Source organism: Pseudorasbora parva, chromosome 9 (genome assembly GCF_024679245.1).
Source record: "Pseudorasbora parva isolate DD20220531a chromosome 9, ASM2467924v1, whole genome shotgun sequence".
NCBI lineage: Eukaryota > Metazoa > Chordata > Actinopteri > Cypriniformes > Gobionidae > Pseudorasbora > Pseudorasbora parva.
The window spans coordinates 42,532,967-42,551,008 of NC_090180.1; the positions used below are offsets into that span (position 1 = coordinate 42,532,967).

Here is an 18,042-nt window from a genome sequence, read left to right on the forward strand (position 1 = left end):
TAAGGTATGCAGGACTTTTCCAATCATTTTGTTTGGTTAAACCCGGATGTGCAAGCTCATGCTCGTCTGCCTCATTTTTTCTTACAAATCGAAATCCAAACAATGCATAAATCCCTGTCCTACATTTTTTTTGTCTTTTTCAGTAATCTGTTTAACTTGGATGTACATCGCAATATGGAGGGGAAGATCTGACACTACTTCTTTTTGCAACTTTAAAACTCACAGAGGCCGAACCAGAGGCCACTTCTGAGAACAAATGCAATCCTTTCCTGTATGAAAGATGTCATTAGGACACATCATGGCTCTGAGCTGATGCAAAAAGAAGAGTTCCCCTTATAAAAATTCATGCTCCTATAAAGTCATTAGCGTCTAAACACAGAAAGGTGATTCTGACTCCCACACCCAATGAGCCGGCGGAAATGCATCACAATTCACCCACTTAAAAAAGCATATCTTCTCACCTCCCCTGCACACAGACACACATGATCGTGCGCCACCACACTCCTACTAACACACACCCACAGCGCTGGCATCCTTCATTTGTCCAGTGAATCATTACACGTTTTGTAGTTTTCATGTCAGTAATAAAGTCAAATTCTCCAGTATAAAGTAGGCTATATAACAAGATCAGGCATTTTTCCCCCCTAATATTGTGTTGGTCCTCCTTTTGCTGCAAAAACAGCCCTGACCCATGAAGGCATGGACTCATGAAGGCATGGAAGGTGTGCTTTGGTATCTGGCACCAATATGTTAGCAGCAGATCCTTTAAAGTCCTGTAAGTTGTGAGATGGGGCCTCCATGGATCTGACTTGTTTGTTCAGTACATCCCACAGATGCTTGATTGGATTGAGATCTGGAGAATTTGGAGGCCAAGTCAACACCTCAAACTCATTGTTGTGCTCCTTAAACCATTCCTGAACCATTTTCCCTGAATGCATTATCCTGCTGAAAGAGGCCACAGCCACCAGGAAATACCGTTTTCATGAATAGGTGTGTGGTCTGCAACAATGCTTGAGTAGGTAATGTGTCAAAGTAACATCCACATGGATAGCGGGACCAATTCCATTGCAGAACATTGCCCAAAGCACCACACTGCCTCGTCCAGCTTGCCTTTTTCCCATTGTGCATTCTGGTGCCATGTGTTCTCCAGTTAAGCGACACACGCACACCCGGCCATCCATATGATGTAAAAGAAAATGTGATTCATCAGACCAGCCACCTTCTTCCATTGCACCACTGATCCTTCCTTGGACATCTTTTGATAGATACTGCTGACCACTGCAGACCGGGAAAACCCCACAAGAGCTGCAGTTTTGGAGATGCTCTGACCCAGTTGTCCAGCCATCATAATTTGGTCCTTGTCAAACTCACTATAATGCTTATGCTTGTATATTTTTTCTACTTCTAACACATCAACTTTGAGGACAAAATTTTAACTTGCTGCCTAATATACGCCAATCTCTAACAGGTACAGTGATGTAGAGACAATTAGTGTTATATATATATATATGATATGCTAGTAATAGGCATACTCCATAATGAAAAATGTTACATTTTAATTTTAAACACATACATACATTTTTATATACATGTATAAGTTGCCACAAGGTTTTTACACACTGTTGCTGGTAGTTTGACCCATTCCTCTGTGTTTATCTCCTCTAGAGCAGTGATGTTTTGGGACGCTGGGCAAAACAGATTTTCAACTCGCTCCAAAGATTTTCTATGGGGTTGAGATCTGGAGACTGACTAGGCCACTCCAGGAACTTGAAATGCTTCTTACGAAGCAACTCCTTCATTGCCCAGGCAGTGTGTTTGGAATCAATATCATGCTGAAAGACACAGCCACGTCTCATCTTTAATGCCCTTGCATTAAAAATACATATATGTATGTATGTATGGAAGGAGGTTTTTACCATAGACTGTAAAAAAAAAAGTGGACGTAGTGTCTGTGATGTCAACCATAGGATTCTGAAGTGCAATTTTGAAGAGTAAAGTAGAGACAAGCTGGCTGAAAAATTCACCGCCCTCACAGTTGTCATGAAGGGCAAAATTAGCCGTACCAGGCTGTAAATATGTATTTTTTTCTGCTGTAAAGTTGGGCGTTTTAACATGGGGCTCAATGAGATTCTGCTTCCTTCTGGAGCCTGTTCCTAGTGGCCAGTCAAGGAATTGCAGTTTAAGTCACTTCCGTTCTGGCTTCAAGAGAAACTGTGGGAGGTTGCCGCTTGGTTTTTACTCAATCTCACAATACATGGCCCCAATCATTCTTTCCTGCAAAGAAAATTTACACGGATCAGTCGTCCTGGTCCCTTTGCCAAAAAAACAGCCCAAAGCATGATGTTTCCATCCCCATGCTTCACAGTAGGTATGGTGCTCTTTGGATACAACTCAGCTTTCTTTCTCCTCTAAACATGACAACTTTAGTGTTTACCAAAAAGTTATATTTTGGTTTTATCTGACATTCTCCCAATCCTCTTCTGGATCATCCAAAGGGTCTCTAGCAAACTTCAGACGGGCCCGGACATGTACTGGCTTAAGCTGGGGGACGTGTCTGGCACTGCAGGATTTGAGTCCCTGGTGGCGTAGTTTGTTGCTGATAGTAACTTTGGTCCCAGCTCTTTGCAGGTAATTCACTAGGTCCCCACGGGGTGAGATCTTGTGTGGAGCCCCAGATCGAAGGAGATTATCAGTGGTCTTGTATGTCTTCGATTTTCTAATAATTGCTCCCACAGTTGATTTCTTCATACCAAGCTGCTTACCTATTGCAGATTCAGTTAGCTCAGCCTGGTGCAGGTCTACAATTTTTTTTCTGGTGTCCTTTGACAGCTTTTTGGTCTTGGCCATAGAGTTTGAAATCTGACTGTTTGAGGTTGTGGACAGGTGTCTTTTATACTGATAACGAGTTTGCAAGTGCCATTAATACAGGTAATGAGTGAAGGACAGGAAAGCCTCTTAATGAAGAAGTTACAGGTCTGTGCAAGCCAGAAATCTTGCTTTTTTGTAGGTGACCAAATACATATTTTCCACCAAAATTTGCAAATAAATTCTTTAAAAATCTGACAATGTGATTCTCATTTTCTCATTTTGTCTCTCATAGTTGAACTGTGTGTCTGTGTGTCTGTATATATATATATATATATATATATATATATATATATATATATATATAAATATATATATATATATACACACACACTGGGAGCATAATGAACACTGTATGTATATAAGTGTTCGTTATGCCCCGCTTTGGTTTTAATGACAGCAAGCCGCCAAGCTGGCATGGACAGAATAATTTGATACTGACGCCATAACCTTAATCTGTTTATCATTTTTGCAAATCCTAAAACTCTGCAGGTTTACCTGAATGAAAAAATGTAAGTAAAGCATCAATCAAATGTCCCCATTGTAGAATTGAATCTACTGCGCTATTATGGAGGAGGAGGTGGAAGCTTCAAAATCCCACATTTGTGAACACTTGGAAACCACACACGGTGTGACTTGACGCAGATGGTGGGCAGGGTTTGTTTTTTTTCTCCTCAGAATGTCGTATTATCTGCGTCACAGACATATATTTTCGATTAGGCCCACAGCTGATATGTTTTAAAATTGCATGAAATAGCTTTTAGATTATACACACGACAAACTAATACAAACATGCAATGATTGTATCTACTCAATAATACAACACCCTAAAGTTATTATTGTTGATATAGAGCACTAATATGATATTGTGACTCTAGCCATTGGCAATTCCAGCTGTAGCTAATTGTTTTCCAGATGATTTGCAGTGCATATGATCCCTTATTAGTGCTCACTTTTAATAGGTAAAAACATGTACCCTAAAGCGTTTAAGTGTTTAACCTACGATTTCAATAAAATCAATAACTGAGCAATCATTTTATTAAAGTTAAAGACCTCATCAAAAGCCTTTTTTTCTCTTGTGTTGACATTTTCTACCAAAGCTGTAAAAAATATATGACACTTTTAAGGGCACTAAAATGAATTGGATAATGTTAAAACATAGGCCTACTTTGACAATGAAATATGTGTGATTGCTTGTAGGAGATTTTTACTGGAGAAAATACACAGATATTTTGGAATAGTTGTCAATGAGAAAGATTGGACTCTGCAGTTTTTTTTAAAGACACGCAGACTTTTAAGATGTATCTTTATTGCGCTTATTTATCTTGTATGCGTCATTGTTTTTCTGACCTGAATATGTTTTTTTTTTTTTCTTTTTTTAATTTATCAACTAAAATGTAATCCATTTAGTTATTTTATAACAATTATGCTTTAACTGTGCAGAACTGCTGGAACATCATGCAGAGCGTGAATTCGGCAGTGAGTATAGACTACTCAAAATCTGTGTTATAGCGCCCTCTGCTGATTGAAACAAGTATCGACCACTAGGCTACTTTTACTAGGCTTTACTGTTCTATGGCATAAATAGTAAGAGAAGCCTATGCGGTTCCGAATTCAGCAACTAATTCTAAATGCAATTATGTAGGACGGATGTGAATTAGGAGGGAGAAAAAGGTAAGTGTAATCATAATTTATTGTATTATTAAAATAGTAAATTATTTGCTTCAGAAAAAGATAAATAGGCATAAAACTAAATGTTCCTTTAATATGTATTATTAATACGGTTTTCTAAAAACAAACAAACAAACAAACAAAAGACAACCCAAAATGTACCGTACATTGAGTAAATAGAGGGCATGCACGTGACACCGTCTGCCGGAGTGACAGCGGTTATGACCACTGAGTGGCAAAAAGACTGAGATTGGTTCGATTCCTCGCTGCATGTCAGTATCCAGGATGGGTCACTGGATCTGTGGTAAGTTGTAAGGAACACCATATTGAGACCAACCTTTAGTTTACTGATAACCGGTTGTTTTACTCTCGTACTGCACACGCGTGCCAAAACACATCCAGCTCTGATGTGAAGAAGAAACTTCAGAGATCTAAACTTGTTTTGTAAAATAATATTCTAATTCGAGCCAAAGCAACTGAGAGAATCCAGTCATGCAGCAGCTCTTCTACCACTGTTCCGGCGGGAAAGTGATGTCAATGCATATGCTACCCTCTGTTATTTAATGAATGGCACATCATCTATTAATGATAAGAAATGATTGCAATTGTATTTTACAAATTCATTCAATAAAATGATAAAATAACTTTTAAGTATCGCAGGTTTCATTTGCTCTGTTTTCCCCCAGTGTTTCTCGCTTTGTGATCCATCGTATTTTGATAGCATCCCCAAACCCAATTTGGTTGAATTTCTTGTTGATCTGAAGAAGAAATACGAAAAGACTAAAATGGAATAACTTTTTGACAAATATATTATTATATTTCATAATGTGATTTTGATTTTGATATTGATGACGTTAAAATATTTGGCTTAAAAGCATTTGAGAGTTCACTGAAAAATTCACTTTTACCTTAGCTAACATGTCCGATCTTATTCCAGGGTCCTCGAGGTCCAGTTGTCCACCAGGATTCACTTTCATTCTCAATACCGCACTTTTGCCTTCACCTAAGCACACAGGTACAAACAAACATGCATACGAGCATCAAAGAAAAGATCTCATTTTTCCATGCTGTTTTGCTAAACATGCAGAGATACTCACTTTGGCTACAGTAAAATGGATAATACCATGTGCAATCCCTTTTGACCAGTTTCCAGAGAAGAGTGTTAATTGCGAGACACTTCTGAGTCGGGGTTTGGTCACTTTCCGTAATGTTTTGTGAGTCAGAATTCATATTAACCCCCCCAAGCCATGATATGCCATAGTTAAAAAGAGGAGTAGAAGCCTTTATTTTGTCTAGATCCTCCTCACTGTACACAAAAGGCAGATCTGTATATTTCAGTCTGCAGTAGCTCTGAGCGTCTGTCCAAGTCATTTCTTTAGATACGGAATAGATCTGTCTAGGAAGAAGAGAGTAACCACCAAAAAGACCTGTAAGAGAGAATAGGAGTCAAAACACGGAATCACAGAGTAAACTCATTTACAAAACTCTAGAGTACATTTAAATCCATTGCACAATCCATGACATATCTATGGTCCACTTATAAAAATACAAAAAACAATTACCTGAGAAGAAAAACAGCAGTGTGGTTATCACATTCATGTCTGTAGCGTGTCGAAGCTCACGTCCTCTTGTGTTTGATGTTTGATGGCATCTGAACCAAGCATGTGTGATGATTGTATGTTGCAGAAAAAGGCTGACACATGTCAGCATCATGTCGTTTTTGAATAAGACACAGTGTCCTTCACAGACATCTGCTAAACAAAAATACCCTATTTGTTTCTTCCATACCTACCATGCAATTGAGACTATGCAGATATATGTTCAGATGTATATTTTTGTTAAAATAAATGTTCTCTTATATGTTAGTTGGTTAGTTGATTTTTTTTTTTTTTATCGCCATAGGGAGAGTATGCTGCATATTCACACAGACATTTCAAATTTCACAATTGGCATACACAAACATAATTTAAAACTAATTTAGAATTTAAGATAAGATGACCAGACCAGCTGGCCATCAGTCAACACTAGAAGAGGAATTTAAAAATCTAATTGCATGGGGAACAAAAGATAGTTTGGACCTGTTTTTCATGCAGACGTTCATAAGCATAATGTTAGGGTTGCCTCTTATCATGCACAATACTGTTGGCTTTATTCAGGAGTCTTTGTATATGCTCTCTATACTTGTCAATGTGATACCCAACAGTTTGCTTGACATTGTCACCACCGCCCGCAATGAGTATGATTATGTACATGATTCAAGTTCAACCTGGTGTGGTTTAAGGTATAATGTTTTTGTAGTTTGAAACAGACAAAGGTTGTACAGTAAATCTGATCTTTTAGACATACTATGGTAGTTAGATAGTTGATCTGTGTTAGATAGCTTTTGTTTAGATATCTGAACTGTGCCCGTTTGCATCTTTATCGGAATTCCATTGAATTTACTATCTATCTATCTATCTATCTATCTATCTATCTATCTATCTGTCTATCTGTCTGTCTGTCTGTCTGTCTATCTATGTATCTATCTATCTATCTATCTATCTATCTATCTATCTATCTATCTATCTATCTATCTATCTATCTATCTATCTATCTATCTATCTATCTATCTATGTCTGTCTGTCTGTCTGTCTGTCTCTGTCTACCTACCAACCAACTAACCAACCAAACAACCAATCTAACTAATTTACTATCTATCTATCTATCTATCTATCTATCTATCTATCTATCTATCTATCTATCTATCTATCTATCTATCTATCTATCTATCTGTCTGTCTGTCTGTCTGTCTGTCTGTCTGTCTGTCTGTCTATCTATCTATCTATCTATCTATCTATCTATCTATCTATCTATCTATCTATCTATCTATCTATCTATGTCTGTCTGTCTGTCTGTCTGTCTGTCTCTGTCTACCTACCAACCAACTAACCAACCAAACAACCAATCTAATTACTTTAGTTTACAGTTTTTCTCAGTCGCTTTGGTACATTTCTCGAATCAAACTCATAATTTGCAAAACAGTAAGTGCATTTCTCAAAACAATTTGTACAAATAGCAAAACCTGCAAAAGCCACTCTCTTACTCAAAATCTGTAGTTCATCTCTCAAAAGTAAATATCTGTGTCAATGAACATGTCATTGCCATCAGAATGTCAAGTCCTTGTGACATTGTGTACGGATAAGACAGTCAAAATGTTTAGTCATGTTGTCAATATAACAGTTTGCTCTGGAGGGATGTTCTGATGGAAATCATGGAAACTATGGCTAAAGTTTTGATGACAATTATTGTCAATTGTAAGTTTTATATATATATATATATATATATATATATATATATATATATATATATATATATATATATATATATATATATATATGCTAGCTGATGTTTCATGAGAAGCACCTTCGTTAGAAAAGGTCAAGATTCACCTGGGAGCAATTGACCAATTCAGGACAGATTTAGAAAAAAGTCTAATGGAAATATAGAAAGTATAGAAATATGCTTGACATATTATGATAACTTGTTCAACCATTTTGCATGTAAAGACTTATGCTATGAGCTTTTGCCTAAATGTTGTGGGGGTGAGACTATTCAACAAAGACATTATAATACATTTTGTATTATAATACATTTTGATCAACATGACATAAGCAACTGATAATGTAGGAAACAACAGAGAATTGTACATAATCATTGGCTTGGATGTACCAAAGCATGGTACCAAATATGTACCAAATGAGAAACTGCTTTTTTAATGTCAACAAGTGACACAATGATGTGAGAATTGAACTGGTAGTTTTGAGAATTTCAATTCTGATCTGAGAAATGTACCAAAGCGACTGAGAAAAACTGTAATATATTCTATAAGAAGGTTTTTGTGTGAGTTCAGTGACTACAGGGAGTGTCAGGATCGTCATGCGCAGGTAGCTTTGAATAGGTCACACAGTTCTTCACAGAGTTTTGTAAACAAAATAGTTTTACAAGTCAAACATGGAAATCAGCACACCTAAAAGAAAGCCTTCACATAGACAGATACATAATTATTGCTCATTTCAGTTTTATTTTCCTCCTTTTATCCTGTTTATTTTGCTGCCACTTTCAGCCTTATGCTCTTCAGCTTTTCACTGATCTAGAAGACCAGCAAACAAGAATCAAATCAAGTTTGGAAGATTATGCATGTCTTAATTTACCTCACATATTTGAACACTTTTCTCAACACACCAATGTATCAGGAGTTACAACACCAGCGACAGCGAAAGTCATATACCACTTAGTCATGCAGATTCATGCTTTACAGAATTGCACTGCAAAAAATGCTCTTTTTAGTAAGTATTTCTTTATTTGTTCCCAGTCCAAATATCTAAATATTCTTAAATCAAGATGCATTTACTAGATAAGTACAATAACATAAGAGATTTTTTAAGGGAAAATATCAAAATGAGTTTTTGCTTAAAACAAGCAAAATTATATGCCAGTGGGGTGAGACAAATAATCTCTGTTTGGGATGGAAACAAGAAACAAGATTTCAGTCAGAAACAAGATTATTTTTCTCACCCCATTGGCAGATCATTATGCCTGTTTTAAGCAAAAACTAAAAAATAAAAAATAAAATTTTATTTTATTTTCAACAAAACAACACTGTAAAAAATTATTTAGAAAAAAAGTTACCCGGTTGCCTTACAATTTTGTGTTCATTGAAGTTAAAATGTTGAGTTAATACAATTAATTTTTTTTGAGATGCGACAACATTTATTAAAATATTATTAAAAGATTTTGTAAGCATATTGGGTAATTGTGTTTTTTTTTTGTGATGACGCAGTGAAATATGCCAAATAGTGCTATTTTCATGATTTATCAATTTTTTTTATGTGGTTCAGATACAATAATATTTTGAGTTTCTATTTAATAAACAAATTTCCTTCATTGTATCAACTCAAATGTTTAATTTCAGTAAACTCAAAATTTTAAGGCAACCAGGTTACTTACTTTTTTAAGTTAAACCAACAAAAAACAATTTTTTTTTTACAGTAAAGAAAAAATATCTTATGTCATTTTACTTATATAGTAAATGCATCTTGATTTAAGAATTGTTACATATTTAGACTAGAAACAAGACAAAAATATTATGTAAGAAGAGCATTTTTTTTCCTGTATGGGACCTGTTTCCTTGTGTTTGCCTTTATTTTTGAGTCACTCTGGATAAAAGCATCTGCAAAATAAACTTAAAAGTTTAATGCATATACAAATTACATTCAGAATGGCAGTTTGTAGTGATATTTACATGAATATTTAAAAGTGAAAACACATAAAATATACCAGCAGCAAGCAGCAATTACAGTGCAGTATTTTATGGCCAGTTGTTGTCATTAAATTCATCTAATATAATGCTTCAAATCATTACAAAGATACAGGATGCATTCAATATCGTATACTTTCTTGAGTAGCGCAGTCTATTGTTAACACGCTGTCCTTAAAGGGACAGTTCACCTCTAAAATGATTTTAATAAACATTTTTTTTTTTAAATACAGTAGCTTTTAATGAATGTTCTATATTGAAGGATATGTAGTTTTAATTTTAGCCTACATTTATTGATTCAAATTCATACTCAAATGCTACTGTACATCAATATATATATTCCTCATTCGTGCCTGTGCGGATTGGTTGAATGAGGCATCTACATTATGTATATCGCGCCGGTTTTTCTTCACATACTTCATCCTGATGCCATGTGTATACCAGGTAAGTGAAACATGTACCCGGCCATTCAAGTGATGTAAAAGAAAATGTGATTCATCAGACCAGGCCACCTTCTTCCATTGCTTCGTGTTCCTGTTTGGTGGTGGACAGGGGTCAGCATGGGCGCCCAGTCACTTAGCCATCACAATTTGGCCCTTGTCAAACTCACTCTAATTCTTACACTTGTAGCTCATACTTTTACTTAAAATACTTTGAGTACATTTTAAATGATTGATGGCAAAAGCACATAAAGCCCCGAGGCTTTTTTCCCCGTAGAAATGGTTCATTACTCTGCACTTTGTTAAAAACGGTGTAATTTGTGGCCAACTATTGTCATTTAGTCACATGGTGTTACGTCTCAGCCGAACAAAGCTTAGGACAATATAGATAACATGCTTTTACAAAGCTGTGCTTCAGTGTGAAGCTTCACAAGATTTGGTATCAGACACTACATTGATTGTATTTTCTTCTTAACGGTACACTGCTCTCCTGATGAAACACCTCTTCATCTTCTTCCTTTTTCCATCTTATTTTGCTGTCACTGTTCAGCCCCATTCTCTTGAGCTTTTCACTGATCTGGAACACCAGGAAAAAAATATTTTTTATTATTATTATGCCAGACCTTAGGCAACAACAAATATATCTGCAAGCAGCCATTAAGGGGCCATGACCAAAGAAGGCACGATAAGTCATGCCACCATGGCTGGGAGCATCAGACCAATTGCAACAATGAGCAAATGAAGACATTAACATTTCAGGCAAAGAAAAAAACAAAACAAAACAATCACTATTATAACAGTATATATATATATATATATATATATATATATATATATATATATATATATATATATATATATATATATATATATATATATATATATATATATATACCAAACTTTGTATGTGATATTATTCTACTGTTATAACAGTAGAATAATATCACATACAAAGTTTGGTGTCACTATGCTAAAGCATTCATTACAATAGGTTATTTAATCAAAAGTTAACACTTTTTGAAATTCCATAACTGACCACTGGCTCCTGACACTGCCCCAAATCTGAAGTACCTTCAGGGCATAGTTCCAAAGACACATACACATTTTCGTAATGATACACCAATGTGTTCATAAAATATAGCATTTTATGACAACATTCAAATTGGTCGATGTGATTGTATTGTTTGACTTAGTTATGCAGAACTTTAAGGCTTAATATAATTTAAACGAATGAGTAATAAAAAATTCACCCCTAACAGTTGTCATGAAGGACAAAATGATTAGTATAGACCAAAACCACAATTTGTACCAGGCTGTGTTTTTTTTGCTGTAAAGTTGGGAATTTTAACATGAGGCTCAATTCGATTCTGCTCCCTTCTGGAGCCTGTCTCTACCGGCCAGTCGATTAATTACAGTTTAAGTCACTTCCGCATTGGCTTCCAGAGAAACTGGGGGAGGTTGCTGCTTGGTGCCTACACACATTCAGTGCTTGGTCCCTAATAATTAAGACCGGATGTAAAGTAATGTATAACACATTTACTTTTCATTCAGTACATACTCAGCAAATTGTGTTGCTGCACCTGAATCTTGAAATTGAACAGATACAACTGGCAGATACAAACCTTATTTAGAATGGCAGACTGTATTGAAGGATCATTCAAAGGGCATTCTCCATTACAGGACAATTTCAGTCTGACAGTTTTCAGTTTTCTAATGCTCTTGTCCTCTAGAGAAATACATAGATAAAGTCACCCTCAACATAGAAGATGTTCCAGTTGTTTGTAAAATCTGTTTCAAGAGTGATCTATAATTCTCTTGTTTGAATCACTTGATTCTGTTAACTGTGGAAACTCACCACCATAGCAGATAAAAGGTTGCTGTAGATCACAGCTGTATTGAGCCCATTTCCCAGAGTCGGTTGTTAACATGCCGACACAGTCACCAGATCCTGGATGATCTGATGGCTGACCTGCTGCCCAGTTTCTAAAGAAGAGACTCCATTTGTCAGACCATTCCCAAGAGTCCAGGAACAGACCAATCCAAACCCACGAAGTTGATGGAATAATACTCTTTATTTTATTCTGTTCCTCAGAGTTGTGGATGGTGGGCAGGTCTGTGTGATACTGTCTGCAGTAGCTCTGAGCATCTGTCCAGTTCTTCCAAATTTGTACCCTGATGTATTCATATTCTATTGAAAAATAGAAATAAAGAATGAGTCTCAACCAAAGATAAACTGAATATTAACAAAGATAACAACTTAAAACTCACCACTGTAGCAAACAAAGTGTAATACTGATGAGCATGGATAACTATACCAAACTCCAAAGGCAAAATAGCCACATGTTTTATTACTGCTCGGTTCTCCTTTTGTCCAGGCACTGTACTGTGTGTGTGTGTTTTCTCCATTAGACCAAGCCCAGCGATTCTCTGTCCCTCTCTTCAGTCCAATCCACACTGATCCACTGTATCCAGCATCCACTATATTCACCAGCCTGTTGACATCAGCCATGGTGTCTACAGTAGCCAGGTCAGTGTACTTCTCTCTGCAGTAACTCTGAGCCTCTGGCCACGACATTCTCACATTTATATAATGGTACTGACGAGAAAGAGCAGAACTGCTCCAGAAGAGCCCTGTTAAAATCAACATGTTAAAACATCTATATGTGTACACATCATCATAAACACAGATTACAAATGACCTCACCAACCTGACAGCAGCAGCAGAACAAACAGACTCCCGTCCATCACTGCTCACACAGATCCTCTCTGCTCTGTGTGTACTGCTGTTCTAGGAAAATAAGAGGAACTGAAAGATGATTAAACAAGTAATTGATAAGGTGGGTGGTGAATGCATACAGAACACTGTACATCTATTGTACACATGCTTTGAAAGGGGATTAAAACATTTCCTTATTTAAACATAGACAGCTGACTTTGCAAGTTTGAAGCTGGTAACTGGAAGGTTGCTGCCTTGATCTCCATAGACAAGTAAAGCCAAGCATGTCATTTTGTAACATGACTTAAAATGCACTTACATTTACATTTACATGCACAAATGTGAAAAGAGAATCTGATGATTTTATAATGTATCTTATATAAATATAATTGCAATTAAAATTTTAAACCAGACGTTAATATTTGTTTATTTTTCTGTGAAATGTTACACAGAAACTACTTCTGCTGTCAGCTCCATTGGATGGTTGTCAAGTAGGGAGTTTAAGTGATTTAAACAGTTCTTAGTTTATTTTGAGTTGGACATAAGTGTCTTTAGTAATCTCGACTAATAATAATTCAGCAATTGCTCTGACTTATGAGGTTTTTCTTTGATTCAGTAGAAAGAACGTCTCGGTTACGTATGTGACCCTCGTTCCCTGAGGAGGAAACGGAGACGTAACATCAGTGACTGACGAATGGGGGTTTTGCTTAGAAGCCAATCATCTTCCAGATCTAGAAAATGCCCAATGGCAGTGCCAATGTTACCGTTTCAATGAGGATTATGATGTCCTACTCATTTGTAGCCTATTATTAAAAATTCATGTTTTAGGCTAAGTTATTTCCCCTGCTGAGGACAAAATCCAAGTTGGGCAAAATCTCACACATTCAATTTATCAAAATAAAAAATAATTAATTAATAAAAAAATATTCCGCTTAATTTAATTTTTCTTTTGTAATGGTGACAAAGGTATGCCTACACTGTAAAATTTTTTGGTTGTTTTTTGTTGGTTTAACTTAAAAAAGTAAGTAACCTGGTTGCCTTAAAATTGTGAGTTTATTGAAATTAAAACTTTGAGTTGATACAATGAAGGAAATTTGTTTAATAAATAGAAACTCAAAATATTATTGTATCTGAACCACATAAGAAATGTGATAAATCATGAAAATAGCACAATTTGGCATGTTTCACTGCGTCATCAGAAATAAAACACACAAAATTACCCAATATGCTTACAAAATCATATTTTAATAAAGGTTGTTGAATCTCAAAAAAATTTCATTGTATTGACTCGAATTTAATTTCAATGAACTCAAAATTTTAAGGCAACCAGGTAACCTTTTTTCTAAATCATTTTTTTTACAGTGTACATATCTGTTGTTGTATATTATTTACATGTATTTTCGAATTCGAATATACAATTTGCTGTAGGCTATTAATAAAAAAAATCATAGGATAGAAACCAACCACACACACACACACACACACACACACACACACACACACACACACACACACACACACACACACACACACACACACACATATATCCTATGTATATCCTATATATCTAACTAGCCGTAACTGACAAAATTAAAAAAAAACTTTGTCATTGTTACAATTCCGGTCAAATCTTGCACTGCAAACATCACTAACAGCTTTAAGTTCTCAATGTTATATTAGTTGTCCAGATGGCTGACCTCATAACCAGTAGCTCTCTTTTTAGGTTCTAAAATGTCATTGGAGCGTGAAATGCTGCTCTTTGTGTATACTCTCAAACAGGTGTTGTTGTTCTGCACGCTAGGGAAAGTAAATGTGGCATACCTCACTGCATCGCTATATCATCGATATCGCGATATGACACTTTTTTATCATGTAAAAGTTTATACTGGTATTATCGTGGACAGTATGATATGGCACACCCCTATGTTCAAGAGAGGAAAACCAACCTAGTGAAGGAGTCACAGAAATCATGGGAAATCAGGTGTGTTCTGATTAGGGAGGTATACAAAATATGCAGAGTTTGGGAGCAACATGATGCTCTAATGATTCATTACTTTGCTCTTCTCAAACTGGTGTAATTTGTGGCCATCTGGTGGTCAAAGAATGAATAACACCTAACAGATTTTGAGTCTTCCACCTACTAATTTTCCAAACATCATTTTCACTTCAGTGGTCCCAAGTTGTTCCCCTTTATTCTTTCTCGTTTTCCATATTGACAACTTTGCTGTTCCCAACAATAATTTAACAAACATGTCATCCTTCTCATTGAATACCTTCACTTAACACGCTATTCTGAAAATATAATATATCAGAAAAATCTTCATTTAAATTCTTTAAACAAATCCTTAAGAAAATTACAAAAACCTTGTAATGTTCCAAATTTAAAAATAAATGTTAAAGTCTAAGTCTAAGTCTTATTGTTCCCCACATAATCTTTATTTGATATTGATTCAAAACAGTCCAGCTGAGGTGAATCAAAAGACAGAATTGAGTCCGTATTTTCTTCCACTCTCTCTTCAGGTACAACTGGAGACACTCTGATATTTGGAAATTTCTCTTCTGTATCTCTTAAGTCAATTGACCAACTTCTTTCAATGTACACTCTGTTCACACTTGGTAAAACATTCCAGATCTCCTCTATCAGATTAGAAACAAGACTTTCAGATTTCAGTCCTGTCATTTCCTTAAGGATTTCAACAGGCTTCCATCCATCCTCATTCAAGAGGTGTCTCATTTTCACAACACACTGACGCTTTAAAACTGAAGATACGCTTATTGCCGACAAAAGCCTTGTTTGGATCATCGGATTAAAAAGTAATGGTTCTTCCATTGTCCATTGTCCTGTATCTTCAATCCACTTTAAAAACTTTTTGCCCTGCCTGAAACATTGACTTATAGAAGGGAGTGATCTCTGACAGGCTCACCTTCCCCAAGTCCATTATAAACAAAAGTTTATCCAACCCGAGCCCACCTGCGTTCTTCCAAATAAGTCTTGCAGTATGGACCCAAGCTAGGTCTTTTTGATATAAAAGTCTTTGTGCTGGTTGTATCCTGTAAGCCATCAACCGACTTCTCACATCGACCAGCCCTTGACCTCCTTTGTGGATAGGTAAATAAAGTGCTGCAGCACGGATTCAGTGTGCCCAGTGAAAACAATTCACGATTGTCCTTTGTATTTTACAAATTAACTCAACTAGAGGCTCCATAACTGTCATTTTATGCCACAATGTCAAAGCCATCAAGTTGTTAATGACCAAGACTCTCCCTCTGTATGACAATTGTGGTAATAGCCATTTCCAATAAGACAATCGGGCTGACACCTTCTCAAGCAATCCCTCCCAGTTTCTCATCTGAAATTGCTCATTACCCAACACACCCAATGCTTTTATCCGCTCTCTACCCCAATGAAGACCACATGGTGGTTTTGGAGGTCCTACTTCTTCCCATTTCCCAATAATATATCCCTCACTTTCCCCCCAATTCACTCTGGCTGAGGATGCTTTTTCATATTTTCCGATAATGTTTGTTAAAACAAAAAATGACCTTTTATAAACACAGGGACATCATCAGCATATGCTGATAAGAATACTTTAAATGTACTCTTTAAGTCAGGAATTAAATTTACAGTGCACGCTTCATAATGAAAAAAGCAGTCGGAGCTTCCTGTGCATTACACGTTTACAGTTATTTTCTTAACTGACACAAAAAAGGTTAAATTACCAGATTATATAACTGTCCAGAAAGTGGACAGCCTTGTCTGATACCCCTGGACAACCGTGCACTCAAACCCCCTCCAGCTTTGATCATTACGAAAGCATTAGAATACAACAACTAAGATTTACAATTTTCACCAAAACCGAAATCTTTTAAAACAGAGAAAAAATACTAATGATCAACTTGATCAAAAGCTTTCTCTTGATCAAGTAAAATAACTCATAAATTAAAACTATTACTTTGATAAAAATCAATCACATGCAATAAAAACAAATGATCCATAATTGATCTATCAGTTATACAATAGGACTGGTCTCTATGCACTAATACATGTAGATATTTCTTAAGCCTGTTTGCCAGCACCTTTTAAAGTATTTTGTAATCCGAGCAAAGCAACGACACTGGTTTTTTAATAGTCCAAATTGTCCTTTTTCAGGAATTAATGGTTGAACTGCTCTGCAACAGTAATTTCTTTCTTTTGATACAATCTATCATCAGTTCATTAAAATCTTATCCAGTAAGCCTGATAAAACTCCACAGGTACACCATCCACCCCTGGGGATTTTCCAGTAGATAATTGTCCCATTGCATCTAAGCTCTTGCAAAGTTATTTGTTCATCCAGTGATTTTCTTTGTTTATCTCTCAACTGAGGCAAGTCCACAATACTTTCAGAGTCAAAACTCTGAGTACAATATAATTTAGAATAAAAATCTATTGTCATTTTTCTTATTTCAAGAGGGTTAGAAGTTAGACTTCCATTAGGACATCTAATATGGCATAACTGTTTTTGTAAAAAAAAAAAAAAAAAATGCACTAGGAGCATCAATATATTTAATTGAACAAATTCTTGATCTTATAAGGCCCCCTTTTACTTTCTCTTGCAAAAAAAAACTCCAAATTTTCTTTTTTCTTATTTAATCTTGGCATCATTCATTTGGCATCTTTTTAACCTGAACCTCTCCTTTTTACACAAGGCTTCATAGCTAACAATTTTCTGCATTGAGACCACTGACCATATGAACTTCTGGACGTCTACGTACATCCAGAAAAAAAATCTGCCACCTCAACACTTTTTACAAACGTCAAATCTAAAAAAATCATTAATCTCTTTCACAAAATAGGTTTCATCCTTATTCTGTGACCCAAACTCAGAAATTAGATTAGATTAAACTTTATTGTCATTACACAAGTACATGGCAACGAAATGCAGTTTAGGTCTAAACAGAAGTGCAATAGCATCAAGTGCAGGATACGATGGGTGGATAAGTGCAGTACATGAATATGTGCTGAATATTTATTGATGGCTTTTACGTGTGTAAAAGTGTGTAAAAGGGTGACA

The 18,042-nt window shown here is 35.9% G+C and overlaps 1 protein-coding gene across 1 annotated transcript; it reads right to left on the reverse strand.

The window, feature by feature from the left end:
* Positions 1-1,661: 1,661 nt before the first annotated feature.
* On the reverse strand, positions 1,662-13,017 carry LOC137089872 (C-type mannose receptor 2-like). Its single transcript, XM_067453437.1, has 6 exons — positions 12,981-13,017; positions 12,541-12,903; positions 12,115-12,460; positions 5,793-5,932; positions 5,445-5,539; positions 1,662-1,832 (listed from the first exon to the last, which is right to left on the reverse strand). The coding sequence occupies exons 1-6, from the start codon at positions 13,015-13,017 to the stop codon at positions 1,662-1,664; spliced, it is 1,152 nt and encodes a 383-aa protein (XP_067309538.1).
* Positions 13,018-18,042: the final 5,025 nt, after the last annotated feature.

Coding starts and splice junctions, on each gene's coding strand:
- LOC137089872 (XM_067453437.1), bottom strand. CDS start 13,017: ATGGACGGGAGTCTGTTTGTTCTGCTGCTGCTGTCAG. Junction 12,461..12,540: donor ACACTTTGTTTGCTACAGTG/GTGAGTTTTAAG, acceptor ATTTTTCAATAG/AATATGAATACATCAGGGTA. Junction 5,933..12,114: donor TATGGTGGTGAGTTTCCACA/GTTAACAGAATC, acceptor TCTTCTTCCTAG/ACAGATCTATTCCGTATCTA.